This window comes from Lacerta agilis, chromosome 4, assembly GCF_009819535.1.
Source record: "Lacerta agilis isolate rLacAgi1 chromosome 4, rLacAgi1.pri, whole genome shotgun sequence".
Classification (NCBI taxonomy): domain Eukaryota; kingdom Metazoa; phylum Chordata; class Lepidosauria; order Squamata; family Lacertidae; genus Lacerta; species Lacerta agilis.
Window position 1 is genome coordinate 74642117 of NC_046315.1, and position 20008 is coordinate 74662124.

Here is a 20008-nt window from a genome sequence, read left to right on the forward strand (position 1 = left end):
GTTTCCAGCAACTGGTATTAAGAAGTATACTTACTATGGAGGTAGGACTATCTTCCATGAATTCGTCAAATCCTATTTTTAAAGATGTCCAAGTTGGTGGCCCTCAAAACAGTTTGTCTTTAATCCTCCAAGCTAGCAGTATAGCATGGGTGCCACCATTATACTGTTATAATAATGTTCTACTTGTTTAAATAAAACAGTACAATACTTTTCGTGTAGGGATTTTGCATTATAATTAAATTAGGGGAATGTGAACGAGTGGTGTGAACGTGTTAAATTAGTACTGCAAATAGCAATGTGGTTTCCTCTGCATTTGCTACAGTGAAGAAAAAAAACAGACTAGGCTATATAAACCGTAAGTGCCTTCTTAACTCATTTAAGATCATGAAATTATCTTTGACTAGGTTGTACTTTATGAAAAGAATTGCTTACAACCTTATACACCGTTACTACTCAAGAGGACCGGTTACTGAAGGAAAAACAGACCACCAATGTAAGTTTTCTGTAACTTTGCATGAAGGCGCAACACACGGTTGCAGCACTCTTACATGAAAAACTGATATTTGTTAAGTTTCAATATTTTATTAAAATAGCATATTCAACCACTGGTAACCAATAATACATTAACTTTCCCCCCAGATTGTGCACAACACAGTAGTGATTTAAAATAGCATTTATCCATGAAAGTCGGTGAAAATATTTTCAAATTCAAGTGTGCAACTAGAACTAAACATTTGGGGGGGAGAAAACCCAATTTCAAAAGAATACATAAAGCTCTCATACAGAATTCTTTTTTATTATTATAATCCTATAATACTAGATGCCAGTGTTTTCAATCATCTGACAATACGGCTTGCTCTTTTTTTCTTTATGCATAGTATCGCTCATTTAAAGTACCCACTTTTTTATAAATAAATTGGCATTTTCCCATCCCATCTGCAGCTTCACAAAGAAACCAGTAAATAAAACTGTCAAGGACAGTCACAACAAAATGATCTCACAGCAAGATATAAAAACTTGAAGATACTAAAAAAAGGATGCGTCTATCCTATTTTACATAAAAAGACAGATTTAAAAAGTGCAAGGCAAAAGATTGCAGTTTTCTTATTTAGGCACATCCACTTCTTTAAAGCAAGCTTCAGAGTGAAATTTCCAGTTTTTCTTCATGATACCTGTTTCGGGAGTCTTTTTTAACAAAAGACGAATTACACCTTTCGAACGCAAGGAAAGGTTTTCAATTCCTTTCCGACTTGAAGAGTTTTTAGTTATGTCTGGTTCTTCCTTTTTTTATCCTGGCAGGTTTCGGTTTAGGAATATATTGATTATTTGCTTGATATTCCAATTCTTTGCGAAAGTAATGAATTGCTTTATTTAAGCCTTCTTCCAATGGGACCTATTACCAAAGAGAGATACAGCCAAGTAAGTCAAGTTATAAAAGTGCTTTTTTTGCTCATTGTGATAAAGTATGTCAAACAGGGTTATTTATTTAGTTTGGTTATTGCATTTATATCCCACATTTCCTCCAAGGAGCTCTAGGTGGTGCATTTACAGATACTTCACCAAATAACTTAAGACAGCATTTGCATCCAGCGGCAATTCCTGCAAAAACTTAGTAGCTCTGTCAATTGGCCTGTTCATACCTTAAAATCTGTAAAGCAGGTAGAGCTTTTTTCAGCTGGAATGGTGTCCTGGCACCTTTCAGAGAGGGTCTCCTCATGAGGTGCAGTAGGGCTTTGCAGGGGAAGCCTGAGAAGGTACTCTACCATCTGCCTCCCTGGCAGGGGCAGGCTGCCTCTTTTCCCGATCAATGGGAGAGATTGCTCAGGAGTAGGGTGTGTGTGTGTGGAGATCATGAGTGAAGGAGTAGCCCAAATTCAATCCCTTCCACCCCACGGTGTGTGGAGAGATCGTGGGGGGTGGGGAGCAGGCTGCTCCTTCGCCCGCACATGTCTGGGCTGGATGGCAATTGCCTGCCTTCCCCCGAGCAGGCTCGCTGCACCTTTCCTCTTGGGGGAGACCAAATGCATCAAGAGGAAAGGCTCTGGGGAAGGCAGGCAAGCACCGCAGCAGCCAAGCCCACAGAGCCTGAGATTGTATGTGTGGCAGGTAGCAGGGGAGATCTGGCATGCGGGCAAAGGAACATTTCCATCACCCGATGCCTCTACCACAGCTGCCTCTTGAAGAAGACAGCCCATGCCAAGCTGGCTGAGGCAGCACTGCAAACCAGAGCATGATAGAGTCTGGCTCTTGAGGAGACACACACAGACACCCCAGCCCAAAGATATCCTCGTTGGGCCTTCTCAGAGAGGTGCATTCCCACACCTTTGGGGACTAGGAAAGAAAAAAAGCACTGGAGGTAGGTAACTGGCAATCCTTAAGTACAACCTTCTCATTTGCCCCTTCTGAGTTATTCCTCCTCTACATTATTAGCAAAATATGGAAGGGGGGGGGAGAAGCACACCTCCCTCTCTTCTGCTTTTGCTGGACTACAACTCCCATCATCCCTGGCAACGGGAAAATGGGACCTCTTTCAACACGTGTCCGCAGTAAAATCTGGCAGTAACCATAGACTAGAGTACTGCATTCATCAAACTGATAAAAGTTGCAAATATGAAAAACTGTGGGGCGTGTTGGAAGTATCACAGTCTCCAGGCACCGCCTCTTCCAATAGCTTAAGGCAGCAGTGAAGAGTTGGGCTCCTAGAGGAATTTGTAAAGCTACCTGGAAGATGGTAAGTTGAGTTCCCAAAGTTCTCCCTGAGGAGAACTGGTGGGTTTTCAGGGCACAATATGTGGAATGCCCAACTTCGCCATATCTACCTTTTTGCACCTCTATTTATCACCTTTCAGCAGATCCAGTCTACTTCCTGCCATTTCCAATGACCTACGTTCCAGGGCATAGCACTTGCTCATAGATAATGAAGAATGCAGCTGACAAAACAAATAATCAAGCTCCCTCAGAATTTTTTGGATTATTACTCATTTGAATAAACTCAAGCTAGGATTGCAGCAATTATCTATTCTGAATAAGGAATTTTCAGTCTCTTGCTCTAATACTTTTATCGTTCTGCCTACTTACAAAAATATGCACCCTACAAACAAGTTAGCCGCAAGCCAAAACTCAGAAGTAAACCTCAATGGGCATCATTTGTGTACAGGATGCACCATTGAACTACTGCCGTTTTAATGAAGAGCAGGTTATAAATTACCTAAATTATTATTTTATTTAGGTAATTTATAACCCGCTCTTCATTAAATCAACATCAGAGTGGGGTACAACCTAAGAAAGCTCTCTGAAAAAATCAAAACCACAACGATGATAAATTATAGGTGTAAGAATGTGTCTGAACTAAGGCGGACAGGTATTTGTTGCACACTTCTAGCGTTTATTCCCCACTGAACTATATAGTACAAGAGTCATACCTCGGGTTGCGTTCGCTGTGGGATACAAACATTCCGAACCCGGAAGTACCAGAACGGGTTACTTCCGGATTTCGGTGCTAAATCGTGCAGACGCAGCGAATCGCAACCCACGCGGCGCTGCAGGTTGCAAATGCGCCTCCTGCACGGATCGCGTTCGCAACCCGAGTGTCTACTGTACTAGTTTCGGGGGGGGGGGGTTGGAAATAGCAGAGCTTCACACAGGCTTAATTTCAAACCTACACCCAACCTGCATGCAGACACACACACACAAAAGCATTCTGCTTTCCTACTAGCAGTGTTACTGCTAAGAAAATGGATGTTAAGCATTCTCAAGGCATCTCCGTCCGAAAGGTAGAAAGCACAATTAATCATTACCACTCTATAATGACCTACTGTTCAATAAAACTGGTTTCAATGGGAGCAGAGTCAGATCCACAAACACACACTTTCCTTCACTGCCTTTGTTAAAATCACTTTTGCTCTCAAGGGCCCCTGCTTATTTGCTCTAGATTTAACTAGCTTAGCTGTTTGTTTTAAAGATGAATACCAGAAGTGTGGCTATTATCTATCAAGGAGCAGCAGCAATATTGATTTTTTTTTGGGGGGGGGGGAGAACTCTTCCCAAAAGGAGGTAGCACAACATGGAAGGAATTTCATTAGATTTGCCCTGCACAGCAAGGAACACTGAGCATTATTTGGTTCTTGATGGTGTTGCCTTTCAAAAATACTTGCACACAACACTGTTAACCATAGAATTACATACCACAGGTTCCCAACCAAGTAGTAACTTGGCTTTACTGATGTCAGGCTTCCTTTTCTGAGGGTCATCTTGAGCTTCTGACAGAAACTGGATTTCACTTCCACTGCCTGCCAAAAACAACAACACCAAACCCGCAAATATTACAAAGCTGTATTGGTTTCTGGTGATCGACTAACCGCTTCAGAAGTCTGAAAACAGGTAGTTTTCAAATGTCTCCCTATACCACGTTTTTCCAAGACGGGTTGAAACAAAGGCTTCACACACCTACAACTCCCCTAAACTATGGTGTACAAAGTCAAGAAACCACACAGGTCCAGTGCAGTTATAATGCAGCCCCATCATCCTTATAGCTGGAAACCCAGAGGGTCCAACCCAACATTAAGCGTAAGCAACAGTTCTGGCAGAAAGTAGCTTTCTTGTCCACTCCTCCTGATGCACCCCTAAAAATGTTCCACTGAGGGTTGGGGTACCTGCTAAGTAAGTGGGCTGGGCTGAGGTAAAGGGGTGCACCATCATGGAAGCTTAGCTGGCTGCAAGTCAGTGTTTTGCGGGCACACAATCTCTTCTGCCCATGTAAATTCTTTTTCTTCCTTCCTTTATCCTAAGTCCTATTCGGCTGTTCTAATTTCTCATCTGCTGAGGTAAGTATTGATGAGAGGGCTGGCTTTGGTCTTCCCCAGTAGTTGCCCCATGTCCCCAGTAATTCCTGCCACCCTTCATAAAGTTGGAGAGATAACTTCTGAAGCAGAAAGTATACTATTTGCATACTGCAATATTCTGAATCACACAAGGTGTTAACAGCTCCCCCTCTGTTTAGCCATTTGCCTCAGGCATGTAAAAAGTGGTGTGGAGGAAGCAAGTACAGCCATACCTCGGGTTACGGCTGCTTCAGGTTGCACACCACACCAAAACCGGAAGTAACGGAACGGGTTACTTCTGGGTTTCGGCAAACCACGCTATGCGCATAAGTGCCAAATTGCGTCACACGTGTGCGCAGATGCAGCAGCATGGTTTGCGAACATGCCTCCCGCATGGATTGCGTTCGCAACCCGAGCGTCCACTGTATGCGTTTCCTCACTCGTACCTTGTGTGATTCCAATCGTGTGGGGAATCAGAACACCCTAACAGGGCAATAGCATTATTTGTCATTAATATTTATCAGTCGCTTTCCTCACAAAAGTGACCCAAAGCAACTTAAAAGTATACCAACCAACCAATAAAAAAAACCTTAAACACACTACTATGAAGTTAGGCCTTACAGAACACATCCCACTAAGAGAGGCCCCAAAACCCTGAAACCTTTCAAATTACAGGCCAAAAGCCCAGGTAAAATGGGAAGGTTTTGCCTAGTACCTTAAAAAGATAAAAGTTGGCACCAGGCATGTATCTCTTATAATTCCCCTCATTATAACTCTGCAACCAAGCGGATGTGGCTTCTTGGCAGCAGGGTTGCTGCTGCTTACTGCTGTGCCAACTTCCCAGGCACTACCTTTTGGTGAAGCAGCACTGCTGGGAATCTAGTGTTGTAGCTCCACCCCACCAGGTGAACCTCTTCTCCACTCATGCAATTCTACTGGATAAACCCCAATGGGTGCAAGAATGCAAAGTGTTCCAAGTTTGTTCAGGGCAATTATATGTCATACTTACCAACGAGTTTCTTAATTAACTGGGCAAACTCTAAAATAGAGTGTTCTTCTGGATTCCCCTAAGGATATAAGAAGCACTATTAAAATGACATTTTACCAAAAAAGAAAAAGAAAAAAAGCTTTATTTTGCAATAAGGTAACTAGCAAATAAAAGGACTAGAAGAGGCAAACTCGGCCCTCCAGATGTTTTGGGACTACAGCTCCCATGATCCCTAGCTAACAGGACCAGTGGTCAGGGATGATGGGAACTGTAGTCCCGAAACATCTGGAGGGCCGAGTTTGCCTATGGCTGGACTAGATCCTAACTTTTGTGCAGCGAACAGGATGTGGTTTCCTGCCTCCCCCTTCTCTTTGCAGCCTCCATGAAGAGCTGTCTTGAGAGTGGGAATGAACAAACCCTCACAAACTTAATGGCAATTGTGTGAGGTGATGCTAAATGGGGAGGGGGAATAGCTAGACAACTGTGATTCCGCCTCCTTATGCAAATGGAAGAACCCACCACACACCAGCAACCTTCGACCGAAAATGATGTCACTGGTTGTTACCACATTTCAGAGCAGGAGTAAAAGCCCACAGGTAATATTTACAAAGGACGCGGGTGGCGCTGTGGGTTAAACCACAGAGCCTAGGGCTTGCCGATCAGAAGGTCGGCGGTTCAAATCCCCATGACGGGGTGAGCTCCCGTTGCCCGGTCCCAGCTCCTGCCCACCTAGCAGTTCGAAAGCACGTCAAAGTGCAAGTAGATAAATAGGTACCACTCTGGCGGGAAGGTAAACGGTGTTTCCGTGCACTGCTCTGGTTCGCCAGAAGCGGCTTAGTCATGCTGGCCGCACAAACCGGAAGCTGTATGTCGGCTCCCTCAGCCAGTAAAGCGAGATGAGCGCCGCAACCCCAGAGTCATACGCAACTGGACCTAATGGTCAGGGGTCCCTTTAATATTTACAAAAACGAGTCTAAACTGCTTAAGTCAATTTCTGTTTCCATAATACAATCCTGCGAGAGGAAACTTAGGTGGGGAAAGTCACAGCATGGAATCTGACATTGCATTAATATTCTGCTTGCCAGATGGAACGATCTCTGTTCTTCCACATGCTGTTCTGACCTTCAAGGGTGGACTTGGGGGAGGTGCAGGAGCTACACAAGGGCAAGGTGGTGGAAGCCCCATGGCACCAGCATGTGTCCTTATGGTGGTTTCTGCTAGTGCACTGGGTTAGCTGAATCTGGCCCAGTCTCTAGCATTACATTTGCTGACATCCACACACTGCAACGCTGAACTGAACTTATAAATTCTGGCTTGCAAAGGCTTTGCTCACAAATCAGGAGTCGGTAAGTATCTGAAGAGGAGGAAGAATGCTGGTAAATTCACAATGCCGATTGTTCTCAGTGTGCTGAGCATGTTTGTAGTGAAAGGAGGAAAGGAAGGGAGGGTACATCCCTACCATTATTCTCAGAACTTCATAGTGCCAAATGTTTCTCCCATTACTGGATTCAACGGATTAAGAGAATGGGCAGGTAATTCCAACACAGGGTCTTAGAAGATCAAGGAGAACAAGGAAAGAAGAAAACCACTCGCTTACCAAGTTAACAGGACTGCTGACATTGCTGTTCATTAAGGCCACCAGCCCATTCACAAGGTCGCTGGAAAAACAAAACAATACATGACAACACAGCTTGAGCAGAGTTACTTCCTCACATCCTGACCGTCCAAAATGCTGATTTTTTGGGGGGGGGGGACGGACGACGACGACTAATGGCACCAGTTCCGTGCAGTGGCAACTTTAACAGAGCATTGGCCCTGAAATAAGCAAACCATGGAACCTCAGGTGGGCTTCCAGGGGAGCACATTATGCACTGGAGCAATAAATTTCTGCCTTATCCATTTCCATACAGTACCAAGCAGCAGGCCAAAACAAGATGCATTCAAATAGCGCATTGAAGGAACCATGTGAACAGTTCACATCCAATTTAAAAGTACTAAAAACTGATTTAAAGGTAAAGGGACCCCTGACCATTAGGTCTAGTCATGTCCGACTGGGGTTGCGGCACTCATCTCAATTTACTGGCCGAGGGAGCCGGCGTACAGCTCATGTGGCCAGCATGACAAAGCTGCTTCTGGCGAACCAGAGCAGCGCACAGAAACACCGTTTACCTTCCCTCCGGAGCAGTACCTATTTATCTACTTGCACTTTGACGTGCTTTCGAACTGCTAGGTTGGCAGGAGCTGGGACCAAGCAACGGGAGCTCACCCCATTGTGGGGATTCGAACCACCGACCTTCTCATCGGCAAGCCCTAGGCTCTGTGGTTTAACCCACAGCACCACCCGTGTCCCTTAAAAAAAACACTGATTTACTTGGCCATCTGTGTCTGCCCTCTACTTAAGTATGCAGTGTTCATTAATCTGGGCAGAGAATTCCAGTAGTACTGATTTGTTTGTTTGTTTTTTTAAGAAAACTGCGCTTTCGTGTCTTTGCCACACTAAATTAGGGTAGTTATCAGGGCATGTACAGGATGGGACAAATACTGCTACTCAGCTACAAACCTAGGGAAATCTGACTGCCCTCTCCTCCACCTCAGCTTCCAAATCAATCAAGCTGCAACTAAATAACAGCAATCAACAACATGATTAAAAACCTCCGGAAAAGTCGTATTTGACTGTAGCAGAATTATTATTCTTATAGTTTTTTTTATATATACAGCAAGATTAAAAAAGGGAGGAAGGAGAAAATAGGGGACTATAGCAGCACTTTAAAGGTTAAGCAATCTACTGTGCCTTTTGTAGACTAGAGCCTACCACCATTGTCAGTGCACCGTCATCTTAAAAGCCCTGCTGGCTAAAATCACTGGTTTCTCTTTCTAAATACAAGTTGCATATCCATTGTGCAAACACAAGATGGCAGCAATGGACCGAGTCCACATGATCGTTTTCAACTCAGAAATATCAACTAGTGTCTACTGAAAACCTGCACTTTTGGATTTCAGACTGCCAAGGCACCTATTTCCTACTTTAGTGTCTGCTATTCTGTTTTTAACAACAACAACAAAAATGATGTTTATTTAGCACCACAGCAGCATTCAAGACACTGGAAAAGCAGAGGATACTGAAAGGAATAGGATAGTGCTGGGTTTTTATTGCAACCATCACCAGGAATCCTAATCTGCGTAACCATGATGTAAATGGTTTTTTATTTGTATCCTGACTTTCTCCCGGTGCATCTTAAAGCTTACAAAGCTGGGATATTCACCTCTCTGTGTCACCTTATGTGGACAGAAGTTCTGCCAGAGTATGCTCTGCACTGCAGGGGATCCTGGGTTCAAACCATGACGTATCCTGCTAAAAAGGATCTTTGGGGTGATGTGAGAGACTTTTGCCCAAGACCCCGCAGAGCCATTGCCAGTCAGTCAGATTAGATAATACCGAGAGGTGGAACGATTGCAGCTTCTTAAAACTCAACGAGGCAAAAGGGCCTTTGCTGAATCTGTAGTATAGGAAACAGGACTACTGTTTCCAGTGTTGCCAGCAACCCCCTTTTTCTGATGTTATCTTCAGTGGGACAAAGGCTATCATATGTCCAGTTGTCAAGGGGCAGGCAGAGCTAGAAGGAACTCTATATCCAAATTTCTCCCAACAGTTTATGGTTCCAAAATGACCCCATTGTTTTCCCGGGCCAGGACAAAGGTATTAATGTTGTGAGCCACTTCTGGGCATAATTTTGTGGGAGTCATCAGGCAACAAGTGATGATGATGCATGTTTTTTCTTAACGTTTACACTGCTGTACATATGCTGTTTTCAAGTTAATGTTGTTTCCGCTTCATTCAGGACTACCGATGTGCCCACTGATTAAATCGCAGCACAAAAAACGGAACGTGATTGATCATGCAATTACATCAATGTTCCTTTTTTGCATGCCAGTCTAATTGAATACATGCAAGTATTGGCATGCATCAGAAGCTAGTGAGAAAGAGGGGGGCGGGGAGGAAGGCATGAACTGAATGCCACATTAAAAAACAAAACAAAACCCTGCGCACGTGCCAATTACAAACTTAACTGAAGAGATTGTCTAAGTAAAATTGGAAAGCAGGTGAAACACAGGAAACCCACAGAGCTCTTAACAAGGCTCAGTTTCTAACTGAATTGTGCAGAGAAAAAGGCCTGCTCACACAAGAAGTCCCCTTGAGTTATGGGATGCAGAAAGAAACTCGAGTAACATTGCACGGTCCCATTCATGAAATAAAAAGAATTCCCTACTCCCACTCGAGTAGTGCTTTTGCACAATCCAGTCTCAGAATCCATTGGACAGCAGCTGTTTTGTGACGCACACTAAAAGTTAAAGCAGGGGCTTAACTATGGGTTCAAATTATTCTACCTTTTCCAAGCTTTCAATGCAAGGAAGAGGCATTGGGTTTGAAAGGTCATAGGCGGCTATCCTGTATGTTCTGGATTTTATGATAGGAGAAATCATTGGTTTCACACATTGGGATAATGGGCTGCAAGCTGTAAGGGCTGAGAAATACTTGTCTATAGACTTGGGATAGTTAACAATGCCGAGGAAATAGCACAAAGTAAACTAATGAAACCAGAAAGAAATAAAAAGCAACATTCTGACATCACTGCATGACTAATGTTGAAATATGCTTTACTCTTCCCCAGCACTCCACATTCATTCATATATTTTTTGTTCAGTGTCCCTTCCTCAGGTATACTGAAACAAGGAAGGTGAAACAAATGTACCTGACATACTGAAATGCTCTGGTTTGAGTCCCAGGCCCATATACCTAGGGGAAAATAAAATAAAATGAGTATTACTGATAAGAAGTATCAATATGTCCATTACTTTTACTGACAAACACGTAATTCCTCTCCAATTTGTTTGTGACAGTGTGTTGAAAGCAAAATCTGTCCTGGTCTGATCTGTAACTTGATTATCTATGGCTAGATGCATGGGTTAAACTTGCTCATATACACCTCACAAACATTTTGATAGTCATAAGGTGGTATAAATGAGTTTCACCAAGCAGTCTTGTATCCAGAGTTTGGCCATATCCAGACTGATCTAGCTACAGATTTTATTTCCCTTTACTTTTTATTGCATCTCTGCACCACATTTTTCTTCACCATCTTTAATGTGCCACTTACAAAACAAAGTTGTTGTTTTTTTAAGAAAAGGAAGAGTATATTCCAGTTCATATGGAATGAATTCTATTTTTGTTTTGTCAAGTGGAAGGGAACAGATCTTTGTATATGGGTTGACAAAAGGAAACAAGATTTGAAGTCATCCCCTGCACCTTTGCTGACGGTTTGCAGAGTTGAAAGAATTCGCACCCTTTTTCTTTTCCTGGGGCTAGCTGAGCGATTGGGCACATCGGCTTGTTCCCCAGCGACAGTCTTTTCAAAACACACACAGGCTACAAGAGCCCTGCCTGTACACTGTTGTTTGCCAGAAACCAAAGCGTGCCAATCTTCTGCATTCTCTGGAGTGAATCTCATGAGATTTTAATGCTCTTCAAAATGCACATGAAAATATATTTGCAGGAGAGCCCTCCTGAAAAAACATTTGTTATTGACTTTACGACACATCCCAGCTCTGTCCTAATATAAAATATTAATGTAACAGCTGATCACAAAACTAATCCACTATGGTCACTAAGTTAAAAACAACAACTTAATAGTAAGATTCATTTTCTTATTTTTTACTGGGTGGTATCCAATGGTGTCAACTTGATGGACAGAAAGCATCTGTCTGTGGAAGACCAATTCCCCCTAGTTCCTCCCTTAAATCTGCTCTAAGCATCCAGGGAGCCCTGAACAGATTTAGGGAGGACAATCTTCAAAGGTTGTCCCCTTCCATATTGCATTGATGGATGCCTCTCATCAGCAGAGCCACCAATGGATACAAAAATAGTAACTCAAGCACCCAACTACCAGATGCTATCTCATAACACTAGACATGATTAAGGACTGGTCCAACACATACATCCTTGCCATTTCTTGACTGCAGCATTAAGGGATGGCTCGATGCATGAATAGCTGTCACAGACAAATTACCACAGTCACAACTGCTGGGTTACCCAATATCAACTCAAGGTCCTTTTCAATTGGGACAGTTCACATGTTTAGCAAAGACGTTTTTCATTTTGGTAAAAAACCAACAACAGTGTACATGCATGTTTGAACCAGTCCTGTGCGGAAAATAATTGCACTGAAGCTCTAGTTTAACTCCTGTTAATAGCCAAACAAATAAGCTGGTGTTATGGGGTTTTCCCCCAAGCAGAATACAATTGGACATAAAGACAGATTTCTATGGAAAGCTGTCTTTTAGTATACAGGTATTTACTAAGACTGCAATCCTATGCACACTTACTTGAGATCAAGTCCTATTGAACACAGTGAAGAACTATGCAAAGATTGTGCTACAACAGTAAGTGAAGACCTGAATCAAACGGCTGTCCGCCACGATAGTCTGATTACGGTATGTGGTTCAGCACAAATTCTTTATCTGAAGAACTTGAAGTTCTGCACCGTTTTAAGACATTTTAGTGAACATATTGATACAGGACCGTTCAAGCTCAGGGTTCATGTTCTTAAACCTACACAATTCATACAAGTGACATTTCACAAAGCGACAATTTATTGTACTTGGGGCTTCCTTGGAAATCCAATGAACAGCAATTGAGTTCAGAGGGCAGGATGGTAGATACGTACAGTTAAGGGTTCTCCCTGAAGAGCCTGAAGGATGAAGTTACTAACAACTCTGCCATCGTTCATGTGCATCCGAGGGCCGAAAGTATTGAATATTCTTGCAACTCTTACTTCTACACCCTCCTGGAAGAATAAGAAAAACGCTTTTTGTTTTTAAAAAAGGTTTTTTTTTAAAATTCTCTATTGCTACCCTACCCCAGAAGGAAGATGACAGTTAACAAGACACACGAAAAGGGGGAGAAGAATCCCACACTGCCGTGTTATCTTACAATTTTCATGCCTCTATGCCAGAATAAGACAAAAAACAAACCCGTCACTTAACATGGTTTTAGCATATTCCATACTACCTACATAATATTGCTGTTCTTGGAACTATTTCTCAAAAATCAGTCTGGTATTACCAAAGGGGTCCTAGTTTCAACCAAACAGGTTCCTAATTATTTATTGTTCATCTACTAGACTCTCAGGAGCATGAAACACTTCAAGCAAACCAGCGAAACTAATACTGCAGGATTTGGCCTCTAAGCGAACCATGTTTGGTACCCAAGCACCACCAGGAACAGGAGGCAGTCTATACCAATTGTACAGCATCCTTTCATGCGAGAGAATGTTGGATTTCACCAGAATCATTCACACACACCAACTAAGTGACCTTGTATTTCTATATCCTGTGTTGCAACTCTCAAGTCCTGAATGCTTTCGATTCTGCCGGCCAAATGTCACAATCATTACCTGCTTCATATAGGCATAGCACATTGTTTCGGCAACCCTCTTTCCTTCGTCGTAGCATGCTCTAGGTCCTATGGGATTCACATGACCCCAGTAATCTTCGTTTTGTGGGTGAACTTCAGGATCTTGGGAGTGAGGGAGGGAGAAAGAGGAAGAGAGCTATCATGAGCTACACTATTCAGCAGCACAGAAAGGATTACTATTAAGGTAGTCTCTACAGCAGGGGTCAACAAACTTTTTCAGCAGGGGGCCGGTCCACTGTCCCTCAGACCTTTTGGGGGGCCGGACTATATTTTGGAGGGGGGGAATAAACCCATTTTAAATAAAAGGACACATTCTACTCATGTAAAAACACGCTGATTCCCAGACTGCCCGTGGGCTGGATTTAGAAGGCAACTGGGACGGATCTGGGCCCTGGGCCTTAGTTTGCGTACCCATGCTCTACAGAGTAGTGCAGGCATGTCCAAAGTTCGTTTTGGGGGCCTAATCCAGCCCACTGGTTGGTTTAATCCAGCCCCTGTGGCAGTTTATTTCTTGGGGTAAAACCATGACAACTTCAACCCTAAAAAAAGGCTGAACAACTTCAATCCTAAAAAAAGTTAACAATTTTGGTTGGCCCTTTGGTCGGCCCTCACGGCCCTTTACGTCATCAAATCTGGCCCTCTTTGAAAAAAATTTGGACACCACTGGAGTAGTGGGTACCGGGGTTGAGTTATAGTCTTAGGTTGGTTTTTTTGCCACAATATCAGTTTCAAGGAAGTGACACTCTCCAACTCTATAAAGCCTTGTTCCTACTGCTGGGGCTGTTTTCAGATACCGTTTTGACCATTGCTGTTGCTCTGATGCCACTTCCCCCAATTCATTTCTCCTTGAATGATCCCAGCCAATCAAGGACCACATATAGGATACAATGTGAAGACACTACAGAGCAAAGCTTGGGCATTCGCCAGCTCCACGAGGGGCAAATGAAGCCCATTTAGAGTTACGTCAATGCTTCCTGTAGTCTGTCACATAAAAAGTTATTCAGAGCTAGCTGGCCATTTTTATTCTATTTTAATTTTATTTTTAATGCCCCTAGATTTTAAAATGAAGACCAAGCTTTTTGTTTGTGTAGGTGAGCGAAAGGAACATTTAAAAATAATATCTTCATCAAAAGCATAGTAAGATCCTTCGACTGCAGGGCAGGGGGTCAAATTTGAAGAAAAACGTAGCAGATGGAAAAGAAGCCGACAGCTCCCCCTGCCTTGCTTCAAACTATGCTTGGAGGCCTCCGTACTGATGGGACCTCTCCCTTCAGTAAAAGACTAGCTCCCAAATCAGCCATTGCCAAGTCCACTTCTTACCTCCATATACTTCAGAGGTAGATGCAAGAAGAAGCCGAGCTCCAACACGTTTTGCTAACCCTTAAAAAACAACAAGAGGGTGAACTTTAGTGAAAACGAACCGACTCAACGCTTATCTTCATTTAATTTTGACCAAAGGGAGCTAAGCAACCAGGAGTTCCACATTCTGTTCAGTAGCAGGCTTTGTGGTGAAAGCTTTCAGACCGAAATGTAACTTCCCATCCACAAAAAACCCTTTAAAAACTATGCTTTAAAGTGGCTCTGCATTACTCCAGCAGTGCAGACCTCCTGCAGTTCTGCAGAACTGATGTGGAGAACCTTGTGGCATCATAAAGGTTCATTATAGCAGCACAAGCTTTAGCGAGAGCTCGTCGCAGTGGGTGCCATCTTTGTTGTTTTTGATGAGAGAGACTTAACACGTGGCTTTTCGGGGATCAGTCCCTGCCTCTGTCAGACTAACCTACCTCACAGGGTTGTTTTCCGGGGATTAATGGGGAATGGGAGAGCCATATATGCCACACCTTGAGCCCCACGGAACAAAAGATGGGACAGAAATGCAAAATAAAATATCCAAAAATGCTTACTCTCTCATCCTGCCCATTCGGAAGCCTAGCACAGCAGGGATGAAAGCATAGTTAAGGATTTTCTGAATGCTTCAAGAAATTCCCTGCTACTTGGTATAAGACTACAAGTATCCAAAAGAGTTAATAGCTTGTCTGTGTCTATAGAATAAGGTAAGGATACTACCAAGTACCCCAAATTTCTGTAAAAGGAAGTCAAGAGAATACCGTATTTTCCGGTGTATAAGACGACTGGGTGTATAAGACCAGTGTTTTTCAACCACTGTTCCGCGGCACACTAGTGTGCCGTGAGGTGTTGCCTGGTGTGCCGTGGGAAAAATTGTGTTTATTTGATTCCTATTCAAGAGAATTACTTTATATATAGTCAATATAGACACAGAGTTAAATTTTTTAACATTTTCTAATGGTGGTGTGTCTCGTGATTTTTTTCATAAAACAAGTGTGCCCTTGCCCAAAAAAGGTTGAAAAACACTGTATAAGACAACCCCCAACTTTTCCAGTTAAAATATAGTTTGAGATATACTCGACTGCAGATTCTCCACCCGGCGTATAAGACAACCCCTGACTTTTGAGAAGATTTTCCTGGATTAAAAAGTAGTCTTATACGCCAGAATATACAGTACATCTTTGGCCAACTCTTAGAACTCGCTGAATGGCATGAAAAGTGACTTGAGATGGTATAGGAAGTTATTTGTGGCAAATATCCTGCACTATCCTCAAGTGCCAAGAATATCTTCTTTGTAATGCCATCAGTCCGCATCACTGGGCATATCCCTGGTTCACCCCATCACACTTGTTCATGCAAGTGGCTACCCTGGGACTGAAGCATGGCAAAAAGATACTGTTTGACTTCCCTTAAAGTTAGGGGTAAGGAAGCTGTGTAGATCCAGATACTGCTGGACTACAGACCCCATCATCCCTGGCCACTGGTTATGATGGCTGGACTACAGATCCCATTATCCCTGGCCATGATGGCTAAAGTAGATGGGAACTGGAGCCCAACAAACCCCAGAAGGTCAGTTTCCTCACCTCTGCCCTAAGGCTTGCCAACTTGAAACAAAAAGGAATGGCCTGCTGGCATTTCTAAAGAATATTTAAGTCATTTTCAAACAGACATACAGGTGCAAACTTCTGGAATCAGGATGCTGCGCCTTTCTCCAGCAAGTCAGTAGCGATGCACCGTACCATTTCAATGAACGTCAAGCTGCTTATTTCACATAATCCATTCATTGACTCACCCAACATGTTCAGCGTCCCTATGGTGTTGGTCTTTAGCGTCTTGATGGGATTATACATGTAATTTGGAGGGGAGGCTGGAGAGGCCAGGTGGTAAATTTGGTCCACTGTGAAACAATTGGGGGGGGGGGGAGAGAGAAAGAATAGCATTTATTTTACACCAACTCAATTGGGAGATTAAAAAAAAGGGGAAGGAGTTGTAGGTATTCAGGGACACTTCCACCATGCCAGATCTCTCGGATGTGGGAACTGAGCCAATGAGAGAATTGAACTGACAGAAGAAAATGGAATGCAAGAGTCCAAGAGTGTATAGCAGCCCAGATTTGGAGACAATCACTTCTTCTAACTCTCATGAGCAAGAGCCTACTTGCAAGGGTCTACTCACAAGCGAGGCAAGACAAAAGCATGGCTGGAAGGCTGCGTTAAGAGGGTAAAAGGAGGAAGATGTTATTTGATGCCTCTCCATAAGAGAACCAGGAACTACTGTATAATACATCTCTCTCGTCATCTGGAAGAGCCCAGGGACCTACAACTTGCGGGCTTGTCCCACTGTCCTTCTTCACGCTAGTCAAATCTCAAACACAGCAGAGAATAAGTTAAAGAGGTGAAACACACAATGAGTATGTTCCTATGGGTGTAGAACTAGGAAGAAGGGTATAAAGTGGTGAGAATATAAACTTGTATCTTTTTTTTAGTTTAAGAGGAGAAAAACACTACTCTATTTGGAACATACAACCAATTAAATATTTCTTCCAAATCCCATTTCACATACCAATGATTTAAGTTTGAATTGTTCCCCCAGACAAATTCTCATCCAATTATACTGAAGCAATGCAAAAATTACTGAAAAACTTTTCTAGTACTAACTTAATCCTTATGGGTTATCGCTGGTTTCTTTTTAACATTTTGGGGTGAAAGCTGACTTTCAAAACAATTTTACAGAGAAATCTTTGTTTATAGAGTTTAGCTAGCCAGTTCTAAGGGTGCCATTTAAACAGGCTCGTGTGATTTCGCATTCTGTGGGTTTTTTTCCCCCTTGTCACTGACACACAGCAAACACTTTGAATTGTGAAGTATCTTCTTGTTGAGAGAGAGTCACACCGGAATTGCCTTTCATTATACTCAACAAAAAGAAACTATATAATTCATACCCAGCCAAGGCTGAAATTGCGTGCTAAAAACAGGCTGCCGGTTTAATAACGTCCCACTGGTATTATTTAACCAAAAGCATTTGATTGTACAAGGGAGGTGTTGTAGACCATTAGCGAATTCCAACTGCACAGCTACACCCTCATGATCCAGAAACAAAGTCGTTAGGGGATCTAATTAAACTGGAGTCTGGGATAGGTGGAGAATCTTATTAACCCCAGTTTGTTTTATAGTCTTGCAAACATGGCAAATGCCCCCCCCCCACTTCTCAAGATAGTGTGTGCCTCCTGTACATTTAGATAAAAATCCATGAGGTTCTGTAGTCTCAGTGAAATAACTCCAGCTTCTAAAAAGCACTTATCTCGTGTATTTTTCGCTCAACTTGACAATATCTGTAAATGTATTTGCACTGTGTATTTGTAGTACCTGTTCTGTGAGGGCAAGGAGGCAAAACATGCCTGCGGCATGTGTAACCTCAAAGGGCAACATATATGGCATTATTCCAATGCTCACATGCTGGTTTGTAAGTACCACTGAGCCAAACCATAGCTTTTGCATGAACAATAACAATGTGTGGGCTTTCCAGTGAAAAGATAGGGTGTGCTTTGCTTCTCTTCCACTCCTGATGTTAGTTACTGCACAGCTATGAACGCAGCCACGTTTCGGCCTAGTGTTATGTCAGAACCGAGGCTCATTGTTTATTTCAGTTGAGAAAATTCACAAGCTGGGTTACTACTCATAGTTTGCCTGAGGCAAATAGGCCACAAGCATGGGTTCAGACATAACGCTAAGCCAAACCATGGCTTAGCTCACAACAACAGGTCTAGAGAAGGAGGTAAGCGGTTGTGATCTTTTCACCAGGAGCCCACAGATTTAAGTCATTCACACCAAGTAAGGGCTTAGCTTAGTATTACAGGCACCGTTGTGTGTGTTTTTCATTTCACCCATATTGTCACAGTGTGAAAACAGCATGGGTGAAGAGTTAAAAGGGAAGGCAGCAGAGAACTAAGCAGCTCAACCTCTGTAATTGCTTGACCGTGAGGATGTTACAGAATCAGAACCTGTTCTCATGTTTCCTAAGCCCACTTGCATTGCAATAAGCAGATTCGAGAACTCAAGTACATCCACAAGCAATTTCATTCTGGTGCGACTTCACTGAATTCATCAATACCGAGGAAGTACAGTATTACATACTTGTGATGTCAAGATGCAGGTGAATTAATTTTTGGGTGGGGTGGTGGTTGGGAAATAGCCCTTCCCCGCTGTTCCCACCCAATTTTAAATTGGATTAAACTTGGAAAGTGCCTGAAATCAGTCAGATTCAAAAAAAAAAAGTAAGATGTCTACCCTCAACGTGCCCCTGGTATCACAGGGTATCTCAAACCAAGTTGTTCTGGTTGTGCAAGAACTCTCATTTGTGCAAGGACTCTCATTTGCGCAACAGAACTTCCTCTCTGTCTCCTCCCTGTGTCAACTGAATCTAATGCGGGAATTCCTCACAGACTGAGGGTGGGGTGGGGGTCTGCGCATGGGGAAAGGAGAGGGGAGGGGAGGGGAGTTCTGTGGCAGAAGCAGAGGCCCTTGTGCTCACAGGCAAACTTTGTGGGGTACAACACTGTGACATTGCCCATGGTCCTCCCCTCTCGGCTAACTTTATGGATATGGTATCTTCAGCTGCCCAATTCTCGTGAGGACAGTGGATACTTTCCATGCTCCTAGAAGCAATTGCATGTGGACTTAAGGGAAATGGCAGAATTTGCCAGCCACACAGAGGTGGCCATTTACGAGATGACAGAAACAGGTCCCTAATGTTCATGCATGAAGCAGCCCAAGTTCTGTCCTCTTGGGGGGACTCACCTTCAATGTAGAGGGGCTCTACGACATCATGATTAATCAGTTCAAAGTTCTCGTGGCCAATCCAGTGTTCCACGTTTCTTTTCCTGCCCGTAAAGAAGTTGTCCACAACTGTAACTTCATGGCCATCCATCATTAGTTTGTCAGTAAGATGAGAACCCACAAACCCTGCTCCTCCAGTTATCTGCATTAGGACAGTTTGCATATAAATGTTTCTTCTCTTTTAAAAGGAAAACACCAGACAAAAAGTCCACAAACATGAAATGAAATCAACAGCAGCTTTCAGAGTGTTGTTGTTGTTGTTTTTTTACATCTTGATAGGGATAGGGGAGGGGAAAATAACTCAGTTTTGTTTTTGTTTTAAATTAAGCTTCAGAGTAGCAATAGATACACTTCACTCCTCACTTTCATGCAACCACAGAATCTGCGAGACTCAAAGTTCTTCCTGGGAGGTCAAAAGTTAAGGATGGTGTCTCCTGTTCGGTAAAATAGCATGTTCCAAACTCAAGGAATAGAGGTTTATCCCACGCCACCCTAAATTCACCAGAATAAATGGAAATAAGGAAAACTAGGGAAGATCCACACAGGA

General features: G+C 43.0%; 1 protein-coding gene across 1 annotated transcript in view; it reads right to left on the reverse strand.

Moving 5' to 3' along the window:
• Positions 1-566: 566 nt before the first annotated feature.
• The window catches only part of UXS1 (UDP-glucuronate decarboxylase 1), a 37891-nt gene continuing 18449 nt past the window's right edge, over positions 567-20008 (reverse strand). The window contains exons 6-15 of the mRNA XM_033147653.1: positions 19423-19603; positions 16419-16523; positions 14600-14659; positions 13260-13381; positions 12531-12650; positions 10560-10603; positions 7406-7466; positions 5830-5887; positions 4186-4289; positions 567-1393 (exon numbers count right to left, since the gene is read on the reverse strand). Coding sequence (XP_033003544.1) covers positions 1262-1393; positions 4186-4289; positions 5830-5887; positions 7406-7466; positions 10560-10603; positions 12531-12650; positions 13260-13381; positions 14600-14659; positions 16419-16523; positions 19423-19603 — 987 coding nt within the window. The 3' untranslated portion in view covers positions 567-1261. The remainder of the gene's footprint in view (positions 1394-4185; positions 4290-5829; positions 5888-7405; positions 7467-10559; positions 10604-12530; positions 12651-13259; positions 13382-14599; positions 14660-16418; positions 16524-19422; positions 19604-20008) is intronic.